The 12,858-nt window shown below is 40.9% G+C and overlaps 1 protein-coding gene across 2 annotated transcripts; it reads right to left on the reverse strand.

Moving 5' to 3' along the window:
• Positions 1 to 979: 979 nt before the first annotated feature.
• On the reverse strand, positions 980 to 12,405 carry LOC306700992 (inositol polyphosphate 5-phosphatase K-like). Of its 2 annotated transcripts, XM_079166182.1 has the most exons (14): positions 12,276 to 12,405; positions 11,996 to 12,056; positions 9,230 to 9,334; positions 8,544 to 8,652; positions 8,198 to 8,314; positions 7,654 to 7,829; positions 7,407 to 7,518; positions 7,182 to 7,291; positions 6,596 to 6,622; positions 4,725 to 4,962; positions 4,152 to 4,289; positions 3,967 to 4,050; positions 3,754 to 3,858; positions 980 to 3,192 (listed from the first exon to the last, which is right to left on the reverse strand). In XM_079166182.1, the coding sequence occupies exons 2-14, from the start codon at positions 12,046 to 12,048 to the stop codon at positions 3,103 to 3,105; spliced, it is 1,464 nt and encodes a 487-aa protein (XP_079022308.1). In that variant the 5' UTR covers positions 12,049 to 12,056; positions 12,276 to 12,405; the 3' UTR covers positions 980 to 3,102. The 2 variants fall into 2 exon arrangements, with proteins under 2 accessions (XP_079022308.1, XP_079022309.1); XM_079166183.1 differs by lacking the exon at positions 6,596 to 6,622.
• Positions 12,406 to 12,858: the final 453 nt, after the last annotated feature.

Here is a 12,858-nt window from a genome sequence, read left to right on the forward strand (position 1 = left end):
TTTTAGTTACTTTACTTTTAAAGTTACTTTACTTTTAAAGTTACTTTTTTAGTTACTTTACTTTTAAAGTTACTTTTTTAAGTTACTTTACTTTTAAAGTTACTTTTTTAGTTACTTTACTTTTAAAGTTACTTTTTTAGTTACTTTACTTTTAGAGTTACTTCTTTAGTTACTTTACTTTTAAAGTTACTTTTTTAGTTACTTTATTTTTATTTGAAAAACTCTTATTCCGTATCCCTGTAGTGTTGATTCAGAGTAAGCACTGCATTAATTACAACACCTTGCACATTTGGAAAACCAAAACTACACATTTTTTAATTTCAACCAACATATAAACAGTACAGTACACTGCCTTACAGGTTTGGCGAATAGAAGTCTGTGTTCAGTGCATAATGTGCATGGCATGGGAGAAGATACATTCATCACCAGGTTGACCACAGCTGGCCGCTTCACTCCTCTGTGTCAGAGTCTCTGCAGACCGGCAGACCTCTGGAATCTAGAGGACAGAGACATAAAGGAGAATTTGATCAAGCTACTCGGACACCAAACTGTAAAAGTACGTCAATCTGAGCTCAGAGAGTGTGACGTGTCAAAGAATGTCCATTCCATTACTATAAACTTTATTATAAATACTGTTTTGAATCTCTGCTTGCAAAAGAATCCCAAGACTGAAACATTGGAATGGACGAGCAGATTAAAGATACCAACATACTTAAATTACAGACAAAAAGACACTTATTACAAATTAATACAAACATTTAAAAGGCCTCTGAAATAAAATAAAATAGAAATAATGTTTAAATTTCTTCACAACTTCTTTGTAAGTACCAGACTTTGACCGTACCCTGTTACGTAAAGTTGAAACCAAATGTATCCGTTTGTCCGTCTTCTGTCCGTCGACAAACGGTTACTACGACACGTCACATCTTCATTTGACTGTTTTAACATTTAAATCAAAGTGATTAGCTAGAAGGTAAAAAAAACAATTAAGACACCCAATGACAATAACTAATACATAATGCTATAATACAATTATTACTATTATTAAAAATAGAAAAGTAAACCACACAACAACTGAAGTGAGACTTATTTAATATTTGCAAAGCTATACATCTGTTGGTATTCTCTTATGGTACACTTACATTTCATTTTACCTCTTTTAGTACAAAATATAAAACGGGAAAAATGCAAATTGGCTAATAATTGATTCCAGCAAGCCAATACCAATAACATTCCACTGAAAGTTTAGAACCGCAATGTTTATAATCAAGAGGAGGTCGTGAACATCTCGCTGTTATGATAAATAATCTAAAGAATATTAACGATACACATCGCACCAAACTAGAGTACAGTACACTAAAGCTACGATCATTTCAAAGGCACTTGCTGAATCCATATAGTTTTTGTAAAACTAAATCTTTATATTCGTTCAGTACACACCAACAATAAAGTGAACATTAAATAAGTTTGCTTCCACAGTAAACAGTGCAACATCTCTTCATGTTCTCCAATTCACTGTGATACCTTGAAGGGTATTAAAGGGAATGAACAATATATGTTTTAACAACTGCAAGCTAAAAAAATGAGCCTCAGGTAATCTGCTCCACAAAAACAGTTGTATTAAATAGTCACGTGTCAAGTCCTCCAGGAACAACTGGAGTAAATTAAAATCCAAACCGCTGTATCTTCTCTTATCGTCCTAAAGCAGCCAAGTCACAATATATGATGTATGAATATCTTAAAATATGCTAAAGCCCAGAAGAGGTTAAACGTACGTGCTACAGCAATGCTTTCAGGACTGAGCAGATTCATATTTATCTCGTATTTATCAGCACGTTTCTAAATAGAAAATTACTTTAAAAGCCAATAATACGTTTTTTTTTTAAACAGTCAAATCGTCAACTTCTTCGTTCAATAAACGATACATTTGAATCTCTTTATTTCTGCCTTTAAGGGTTTATTCTAGTCATTAACTCATATTTGTGTCTGCAGGACCATCAAACACACAAAGTTCTTGAACGCACAAAACTCCTGAATTTGGGCTGAATAGTCTGCAAAAATGCGGCATGAAAAAATAGCCGTAACATTTCTCCAAAAACTGCATAATACAAAGATATTGTTGTGACGTGGGATCCGTCTAACTGACGCTCTGATTATCTCCTGAACGAGCACTTTATTTTAAAGCTTTTAAAGGGACAGTGTGTGGGATTTGTTGCTGACATCTAGTGGTGAGGCTGCAGATTGCAACCAACTAAATACCGCTTCAATCAGGCCGTGCTGCACACTGGCCCTTTAAATGAGACTGAAGAGAACATGCAGAAAATATAGATTAACTATAAATATGTAAGCGGCTGTTCCAGCATCATATTGTCACTAACATGCAAATTAGTCTTTAAATCCATAAACTGGCTTCGAGGACATTCATTTCTTCATATTTTCAAATAGCAATTCCCTTTTTTTTGTTCCTAATCGTGGCCGTCAGGGGAAGATAAATATTCAAAGTTTTCTTTTCAGCCGCTTTGAGAGCATGAAGTTCTGCATTCAAACAGAGTTTTTCCTCTAACGGAGAACTTCCCTTCATCAACTGACTGGCTTCACCTTCTGTTTCATCAAACCAACGAGTGACGCCTCGATGACTCCGTCCACTTCTTATAAACACTTTTGGAAACTGTGCTGGACTTTGATTCATTTAAGCTTCCTGTTTAATTAATGTTTGTACGGACTTGGGTTGACACACACAGTTTGTGGTTTTATTACACAAAGCTGGCACTTCTTCTTTCCACCTGAAACAAATGTAAATTTGAGTTTCCATTCTAGGGAAACGTTACTCTCAGGTTTGTCAGTCAGGTGATGAAGGGCTGCTCATAGTTTCCATGATACCGTAAGACTCTGGTCAACATATGGAGAAGAAGATTATTCATATAAAAACGTGTCGTAACTTAACAGCCACACCGGCAGCAGTGAAGACGTGTAACAGCAAGAACAAGCAGCACTTCCTAACCTCTCTCCTTTGGGGGGTGAGTTAGGAAACCACAGGAATTAAAAGCCTCGGACAATCCAGGCCCAAATACATCCAGATACAACCACACTGATGGATCAGTTCTACAGGTCTTCTCTCCATACGGTTTTGTCGAGAGCGTCGATCTTCTCGGGGACCAATCCTTCCTCACTGGCTACCTTCGACTCCTGGACCTACGAGAGAGCAGCAGGTTAATAGGGGCGACACGGACCACCGATCTCTGTAAATGCTACATTGTTAACAACTAAGAGCATCACTAACTAACTAACTTACATCATGATGCCTTCAGGCTCTGCTCAGTGAACATGAGTACTGGCTGAAGGTACATTACAACGTTATCATGATGTGTTCACATGTGATCTTGTAAAATTTAGTTTTGGTGATGAACTTGAATAAATCCAGTAGTTTGAAGGAGATGTTTTCACTTGAATATAAAATAGATGTTAGAGATGAATTATGATCTGTTTACAGCAGCTTATAATCCGTCATTAATCAATAGAAATACAATCTTTTATTTCCCAATCATTTGAATTGTGTGTTTTTTTTATCTTTAAACAATATAGATGACTATAACAAAGTAAAAGGATAATATTCAGAATCTTTGATGGTTTACACAGACCTGTAGACCAGCTGAAAGTTAGATTTTCTCCCTTTTTTCTTTGTTCTGATCTGATCCCAACCGTGACTTTTATGATCCGTTGCGCCCCGATTAGTTGACGGTATTACGAGCTTACCTTGAATGCGTCACTGATTCCAACGATGCACTGCAGAGTATCACTGTAGTAGCACAGCACACACTCTCCTCCCCGCACTGGGATTTCCTCTTTACTTACATACACCTGCAAACACACACACGCTTCTGATTCATTTATGTACTTCTTATGACATCAGTGTTTGTTTTTAATCAATAAAATGTGTCACAATAAACTCGCAGCACGCGTTACTACCTGTATGATTTCTTCATTGAAGGCCACTTCGTCGTCTTTGACCCACGTGTAGGTGAGGTAGTCCGACACACTGGTGAACCCGACCTTTACACACACACACACACACACACACACACTTAAGGTTGTCATACTGGGACACGATATTTGGATTGCCGGATGGTTAACGGATGTGTTTCTCAGCCGACCTTGTAGAGTCCGATCCAGTCCCAGGCGCTGGAGGAGAACGGCTGCAGAGGGCTGTAGAGCACCATGGCGTCGATGTCGGCGCTCCAGTCGCCCTCCGGCTGCAGACGCACCAGAGGAGCGTCGTACAGCTTCCTCAGCTGCACACACGGAGAAATGAAACGTTTTACAAGTGAATCTGTGAAGGTAGTTGTGGATATTTAGAGGATGAATCATGTTTGTGCAACTTGGAGCAGCTGAAAATATTGATCTCTTTCATTTCATATTTTATTCAGTTTTAAGAGAGAGAGAGAGAGAGAGAGAGAGAGAGAGAGAGAGAGAGAGAGAGAGAGAGAGACAGAAAGAGAGAGAGAGACAGAGACCTTGTAAACAATTTGTTTTGGCTGCAAAATATTTACTAAAATGTAGATTTTTAATTCCTCATCTAAAAAGTGAATGTGTCTTCTTTGTAAAATCCCTAAAACATGTAAATGTCTCTGTTAGTGAACTATTTGTTACAGTCACGTCTGAAAACCTAGACAGAAAAATTCAGAAGACGTGACATCATTCTTCACTATGTTGAGTGCAAACATCACCTCCAGCGTGAAGACGCCGATGACGGGCTTGTGGTCGCTGATGCTGTACTCCATGTTACTGGTGTACAAGTCCTGCCTGATCCTCAGCGGGTACTCTTCATCCTCGTCCTCGTCCTCGTCTTCGAGCTTCCTCGCCTCCCGGTCGACCGAGTTTTCGCTTTGCTCGTCAGGGGGCGGGGCCTTGTGTCGCAGCCGCCACAGGATCCTGTCGGTCCAGGCGGGTTTACGCTTCTTCCCGCTGGACAGAGAGCAGAGAGGCGGAGTTCAGTCGGGACACAAAGACGACTCTCTATAGCAAGATGCTGTGAGGGTGCACGGCTGGGAGGGATGTCCTTATTTTTGTGGCCAATTTTCCGCCATTATTCTTTAAGGAGCCATTTTATTGGCTTGGCACCTTTAATATTACCTCAAAGCTCTAACTGGTCGGTTGCATTTCCAACCGCTAAATAAACCCAGCCTTTAACAACGAAAACATATTTGATCACTGAAAAAATATAGAAATTCAGATGTCTGGATGCGATTAAATTCAAATTTACACGATCAAATGTGTCTACAATAACATCCTATTGTTGTTTAAATAATGAAATGTCGCCGTATAACAGTTATTAATATATTGTGTACCTGTAAACATTCCATCGTACAAGCTGCTATTGTGTGCCATAGACTTAAATGGACTTAAATAGATTTAATGCTGGTGTTTGAATCTAAAGAGTTAAACTCTCACAGAAATACATTTACTCTGAACTAAGATTTTGACGCGAGGAGACGCGACATAAAAAATGTATTTACTAGTGTGTTAAAATACACAATGTCATATTACAGGATACAGGTGTGTATTACACTTTGTTATAGTTAATGTGACATTACAAAGGAAACACATTATAATCCAACACACAGCCAACTGTCCGCGGCCATAGCTCCTGTCCTAACGCGTCTACCTGTGGCCATGCATGTTAACCGTTATGTGCAGCAGCTGTTCTGAACACATCACGTGTTTTATAGCTTTTATACTCTGAACAAGCTCTGAAAGCAGAGTGATCACACATGAGGGTTAATACGGGACGCTGATAGAACTCTGTAGAAGCTTTTAGTGCGTTTCATAAAAACACATATTTATGCATCTTAATAATTTAAAGGGGCAGTTTGGATCTTTTTCAGGTGTGGTTGTGTGAGGTACTTCTTCCATACTCAGTGTATTATCTACAGTAGACGGACCAGTAGCTTGGGAGCCAAGTGTAAACTATTAATAACATATTTTCACCCCTTTTGACCCTTTATGACGTTATATATTCTCTCTACAAAGCCTCCAGACTCCATTGACAAAAACAGTAATTGTACATAACGGGTCAAAAGAGGTAAATATGTTATTAACACTTTACACTTGACTCCCAAGCTGGTACTACTCTAGATAATACACTGAATATGGAAGAAGTACCTCACACAACCACACAATCTAAACGCCCCCTTTAAGATGCATGAATGTGTTTTTATACGTTCGTATATTTAAACTGATATTGAGTCTTTTAGGAGGATAAAGTACGTCCACAGCAGCACAGTATTTTGCTCTTGTGCTGGTCTGTTTCTCCAAACTCTACTTAAAAAACTCCCCAGTTTTCCTTTAAACAGTCATAAGTTTGTCCCTCAGAATAACATTCTGAGAAATAAACAAGCATTTCAGTCTTCTGACATTCATCCTGAGGAGACTGTTAGTTCCACCTGACGGTTTGCTTGATTTGCAGTCTGTTACAGATGAAGATGATCTGCATTAAGCCTTTGAGAAGTGGTTAAAAGAAGCATACGTGCACACAGACTGAAGTGTAGTTAGGTGAATTAAGAGAAGACGTGGACACAGATGTGTTTTGAACTCTTACGTAAAGCCAAACCACGTCCTGTAGACCCTGTGAAGACGGTGCAGATGAAATCAAATACAAAGTTACGGTTTTAAGAGGCAAACACTGGAAGTAAGAAGGGATCTCACACATATGATTAGACATGGGACAGTGTGATAATTCATATCACGGTTATCCTGGCCCCAAAAAATCAAATTTAGCATTTCACGATATTATCCAGATAATCATCAACATTTTAAACTCTTAAAAATGATGCTTAAACACACTGGAATCACTTCACAGTACATTTAGTTAAAAAACAAATATTATTATTGCGTCACAGATTGAACGCACATCTTTTCTTAGTAAAAAAACAAACAATAAAATAATCTTAATTAGGTGAGAGAGACAGAGAGAGAAAATCAGACTATGTTTCACTTCTCTACATGATAACGAGCTCGATAGTTTTCACTGTTGTGAGGATAATCCCGATATAATCCCGATATTATCCTATAATCCCGATATAATCCCGATATTATCCTATAATCCCGATATAATCCCGATATAATCCCATACGGTCTCATCCCTTCCCCTGATGGGACCGATCGTCGTGATGTTGAACTGTTACCTGCTGTCGTAAATATCGGAGTTTCGGTCAAACTTGTACGTGGGTGGAAAGTCCAGAGGCCCTTCCTCAAACTCCTGGAGGAGCCGTTCTTTCTTCTTCATCATCGTCAACTGAGAACGACACATTTCATCGAATCATGAACTCGGTATGTGACGCGTCGTGGATGATAATGATGATGATGATGTGGTTACTCGAGTGTTATTTATATGAACAGCTGATCGATACCTGGTCTTTGCTCCACAGCAGGTTGTAGGTCTGATCGCTGATGCAGGAGCGGACAAAGTGCATACCGTGGTCCTCAATTCTGAAGTTAAGATCTCCGAACCAGAACACCAGCCTGGAGGGAGGGAGGGAGAGAGAGTTTGACTCTAAATGGACCATCATGTACTAAATGAACATCCTGCTGTATTGAAGAAGACTTGAGACTAGAGATTGAGATCATAAACTCATGTTTAATAGTTTTTTTACTCACCGGTGGTCAATAATTCTGGGAGCCTTCTGACGGTCGAAGGCCTGGGCGTCCATGATGTACTCGAACTCGTCCACTCTCTTCGAGGCGTAGTTCATGTGAGCCGCCAGGTGACAGTTGAGGAAACAGAGCATGTGACCGTAGAAAGACAGACGGACGGACACACCCCCTTTGTTACCCTGAGAGACAAACAGGAAGTTTACAGACGAACCAAAAACAAAAGACAAAAAAATGAAGCGAGGCCTCTGTAGCTCCTCGTCTCCGGTTGAAGCTAGCAGCTCGAGGCTACATTAGCTGCTACTAGCATAACACAACCCGGATCTCTCACCAAACTGACGGCGACGGCGGTTGAGTTGCATTCTGGGTAATGAAAGCGGCAGATTTTGACGAGGAGGTTTTTGATACTTTTGAATTTTCTTTTTTTACTGTCCATTGTGAATCTGAAAGTGTTGCAGAAGTGAAATGATTGTGTGTGTGTGTGTGTGTGTGTGTGTGTGTGTGTGTGTGTGTGTGTGTGTGTGTGTGTGTGTGTGTGTGTGTGTCTCACCCAGTAACCAAAAACGCCAGTGCGTGTGTAGGTGGCCTGGATGTCTCTGATGAACGGGATGTGCTTCAGTTTGGAGAAGAAGAGGAGCAGCAGACCCTGCATCCTGATGGACGACACCTGAAACACACACACACACACACACACACACACACACAGACACACACAGACACACACAAAGTAAATACAGCATAAAACTCTCATATATAGTTATTAAGGATTTACACTTACCACAAGTAACAATAATAAACATTACCGTGGTTTGTTTACCTGTGTGTGTGTGTGTGTGTGTGTGTGTGTGTGTGTGTGTGTGTGTGTGTGTGTGAGGGCGTTTTGAGAAGATTTGTACCTTAACGTATTTCCGTGGTGCCAAGGTGTCCATGAGCATTTTACTCCACGGGTCATCGAATACGCTGTCCGACACAAACCTCAGCGGTCCGGAGTAAACCTCCTGCAAACTGTCTCACACACACACACACACACACACACACACACACACACACACACACTAGTGTTTCCCCTACCATGTTATTGGTACCCTAGACCAAACCGTGGAATGACATTTTCCAGGTCCGTCACGTGATGCCATATATTTACATTTGAAAAGAGACGTCTGCAACTCAGCTTAGGTACATCAGGACATGTCGAGTGATGCAACCTCGGCTAGGTTCCACAAAGTAACATCAATTACACAATCAAGCATAACAACATCAGCATAACAACAGCGTGATTAAGTAGTCGAAGTTATTGAATTAAATCAGTCCTCGTATGTTTTTGTCTCTACCGTATCTGAACCACCTCACAGGATCTATCTGCTTGAACAGAATTGCTTGTGACGTCTCACATGAGGCTTTGACTTGCAGCTGAACATTTAGCCCACTTTGTTGGGAAAACTAAGTTATATATCGTTTATCGCCATTCAGGCTAAAAAATAGATCCGTTTGTCCATACCGCCCCATATCCACTTGTGTACACAACAACATACAGACAGAATACTTCCCCTAACGATCAATCCCCATTCCCTGCACCACCTACCCGATGACGTAGAGGTCGGGGCTCTTTGGGGAGTTCAGGTGGAGAAGCAACGTCACGTCATCTGGAGGATCTACTGTGGCCACGTTCCACGTGACCATGTGCAGCCTGAGGGAGGGAAAAAAAGGAATAATTCGTGCAGCACTTGCATCTAAAAATACACAGATTCCTGCTCTACAACATCAGGAGGATTCTCCTCTTCCTCACTGAGGAGACAGACGGCGCAGGTGCTAATCCAGACTCTGGTCATCTCTCGCCTGGACTACTGCAACGCTCTACTTGCCGGAGCCCCGGCGTCGGCCATCAGACCTCTGGAGCTTGTCCAGAATAGCTGCAGCTCGCCTGGTGTTCGATCGCCCCAAGTTCTCCCACACAACTTCCCTCCTCCGCTCTCTACACTGGCTCCCTGTAAGAGCTCGCATCCAGTTTCAGACTCTGGTGCTGGCCTACAGGGCAGTGAAAGGAACAGCTCCTTCCTATCTCCAGGCCATGGTCAAGCACTACACCCCCCGCCCGACCACTCCGCTCTGCTGCCTCGGGGCGATCGGTTGCGGTCGGATTGTAAGTCGCTTTGGATGAAACTGTCTGCTAAATGACTGTAATGTAATGTAATATTTCATCAATAACAGATGAACATAGATGTTTAGAACTGAACACGCGATTGGGTGAGACGTTATACATTTCAAAGAACTGTACTTCAAAGAGTAAATCAAAGAGCTTCATTCAGTTCGGTCAAAAACCAGAGCGGAGCTCGTTACAGTAAAGACGCTCAGGCTGCTGCAGTCACCTCATAAAGAGACCAGTCATCCTTTCTCCAGAACTCTTAACATTCATAGAAAGTTGAATTTTTCACGCTTTGTAAAACAGTAAAGTGTCTGACAGAAGTTCTACTGGAGGGTTTCAACCCAAAATACAGATACAGAGCTGAATAGAAGAGGAAGAGGAACACTTTTTATTACTCTCTCTGGCTTCAGCACACAGAAAACTCTCCACCTGAAACGGTCCTTTCTCGGCCTGTTGGCTCTCCTGCCACAGGCGAGGAAGGCGTCGTCCAGAGTCTTGACCATCTTCTCGTGCAGCTCGTTTCGGGGGTCCAAGTCATCCACGCACGTCATCAGCTGGTGGAGCCGATGGCGCAGCACCAGTCCGCCGGCCGTGGACTGCGTGGCGTCGCTGGAGAGGCTGTCGGAGCGGAGACGCACCGCCGACAGCCGGCCGATTTCATCCATTCTGGCTCAAAGTGGTCAATGCAGCGAGGTCCGCTGAGGGTTGTTCAAGTGACAAAATACGAAAAGTGTTTCCCGAAGGTCCCAAAATTGTTTTTAAAAGAAAAGAATCACGAATTTGAGGATTTAAGTATGAGCCACAGTCCGATGTTTGGGTTGTTTCCGTAGAATCAAACCACTGAAATGAGGAAAGTCCTGGCTCAAGGATTCGGGTGCTCCAGGAGTTACGAGTCTTCTTTGTGCAATAAAAAACTACGTATAATCTCTTGTAAAATGTCTCAACATTAGGCCTATTAAACAAATTGAGAAACCAGCTGCATGAACAAAACCATTCTTTCCCTTTTGGGGAAAACGCATTGTTTCAAATCCGCTTTAGGTGTGTTCGGTTGGGCAACCTAATCCACCGGCCACAATGCAGTCACATTCACAGACTGGCAAACGCTGCACCCTGATAAGTCTCACAACACATTCAACCCTGAAGGAGACGGACAATTGTGCTTTTGGAGGTCTGGTACCGAACGGCAGACACCGACACAAAGAGTTCATCAACGACTGATCCACACCTGTGACACTGATCCACACCTGTGACAGTGATCCACACATGTGACACTGATCCACACCTGTAACACTGATCCACACCTGTGACACTGATCCACACCTGTGACAGTGTTCAGGATCTTTTCTTAAGAATCATTTTTCAGGACGTTTTCAGTGACGATTGAGCTGATACAACAGAAATGTTGTATGAAATGTCTAAAACGACTTTGAACCTGACAGCACTTTACTTTATACTTCAGGAACAAGACACACAAGCAGTTTTCTTCCCATGTGATGTAACTTTTATGAGCGGTAAACCTGATGGTTTTATGGCCGTGACAGTACAACTGTGCAATAATTAGTATTCACCCACCGAGTAACACCCCACACACACACACACACACACACACACACACACACACACACACACACACACACACATTCTACTTATCAACACTCACATTTTAACAGGTGGACACATTTTTAAACACTATAAAACCTGGTGTCCCTCCACCTTATCAAGGAACACTTGATAAGAACAGCTTCTTTCCACCGGCCGTCACTCTGATGAACAATTAATCAGACAAAGTGCACCTCCATTCTGCACTAATATCACAAATCCACTGTCATTGTTGTTGTTCTTTATGTTCATATATATTCTTTGATATATATTAGTATTTACATTGTACATAGTTTATGTTTATGCTTAGTTTCTCTGTTCTACTTTGTTGTCTTTAATGTCCTTGTTTCTATATTTTGCAATGGGAAAATGTGAGTCAAATTCCATGTATGCATACACACACATTCTGATGAACACTTGTGAACGTAATTAATCATGTTACAACAGAAATTTTCGCCTGTAGTTACAATGATTTCCCTCTAAAAAGTCCCTCAATGAAGCTGCATAACCTTAAACTAGTCTGTGCATAATTAACAAAGTCCCTCAATGAAGCTGCATAACCTTAAACTAGTTAGATGGTTCTGTGCATAATTAAGAAAGTCGCACCTGAAGCTCTCTGCCTCGTAGTTTCTCTTCTGCTCCTCAGTCTCCTCCATCATCTCCACACCTGGACATGCAAAAGACACAAATCCTCTGTATATAGCTCTCACACACACTATGAAAAAATACAACTACAACTGGAGCCTGAATACACTAGAAACACGCTAATAAAATCAACAATAAAGCACCAACGTTGAGCTAAACATTGCTAACGTTGATGACAACGTAAATCTGCTAGATAACCAACTTGTATGAACAAATGTTATTTATAGTACACTAACGTTACCTGATGCTAGTGCTTTGGTCGTACTTGTTTTCGTTGTTGATGTAACTACTAGAAAATACAGTAACAGTAAAAACGCAGCAGCAACAGCTCAGAAGCTAATGTTGTTGTTTTAATGTTCCGGAACAGTTCTGCCTTCAAAATAAAAGCGTAACATCGTCACGGAAGTGAGGAGTTAAAACTGTCAACTTTTAATTTAACTTATTAAGAATTCCTTGAAGAATATATTGTGTATTTATTTGCCAGCTATCAGTTCTAAATTAAGTTATGAGAGTAATTTCCAAACCATTGTATGGTTTGTGCATTAAGAAAGTCGGTTTACAGTCGGTTCTTCCACAGCTTTTATGCTGAAGGATTTAAGCATGTCCCTGCCCCTTATCCGGAAAGGGGGTTATCTGCCTTCGAAATAAAAGCATAGTATTGTCACGGAAATGAGGAGTTAAAACAGACAACTCTTATATACTTTATATTGTGTATCGATTTGCCAGTTATCAATTATAAAATAAGTAACTTCCCTTGTATACTTTGTGCATTAAGAAATATTTATTTACAGTCGATGTTCTTCCACAGCTTTTATTCTGAAGGA

The sequence above is a fragment of the Pholis gunnellus genome (assembly GCF_910591455.1).
Source record: "Pholis gunnellus genome assembly, chromosome: 9".
Taxonomy (NCBI): domain Eukaryota; kingdom Metazoa; phylum Chordata; class Actinopteri; order Perciformes; family Pholidae; genus Pholis; species Pholis gunnellus.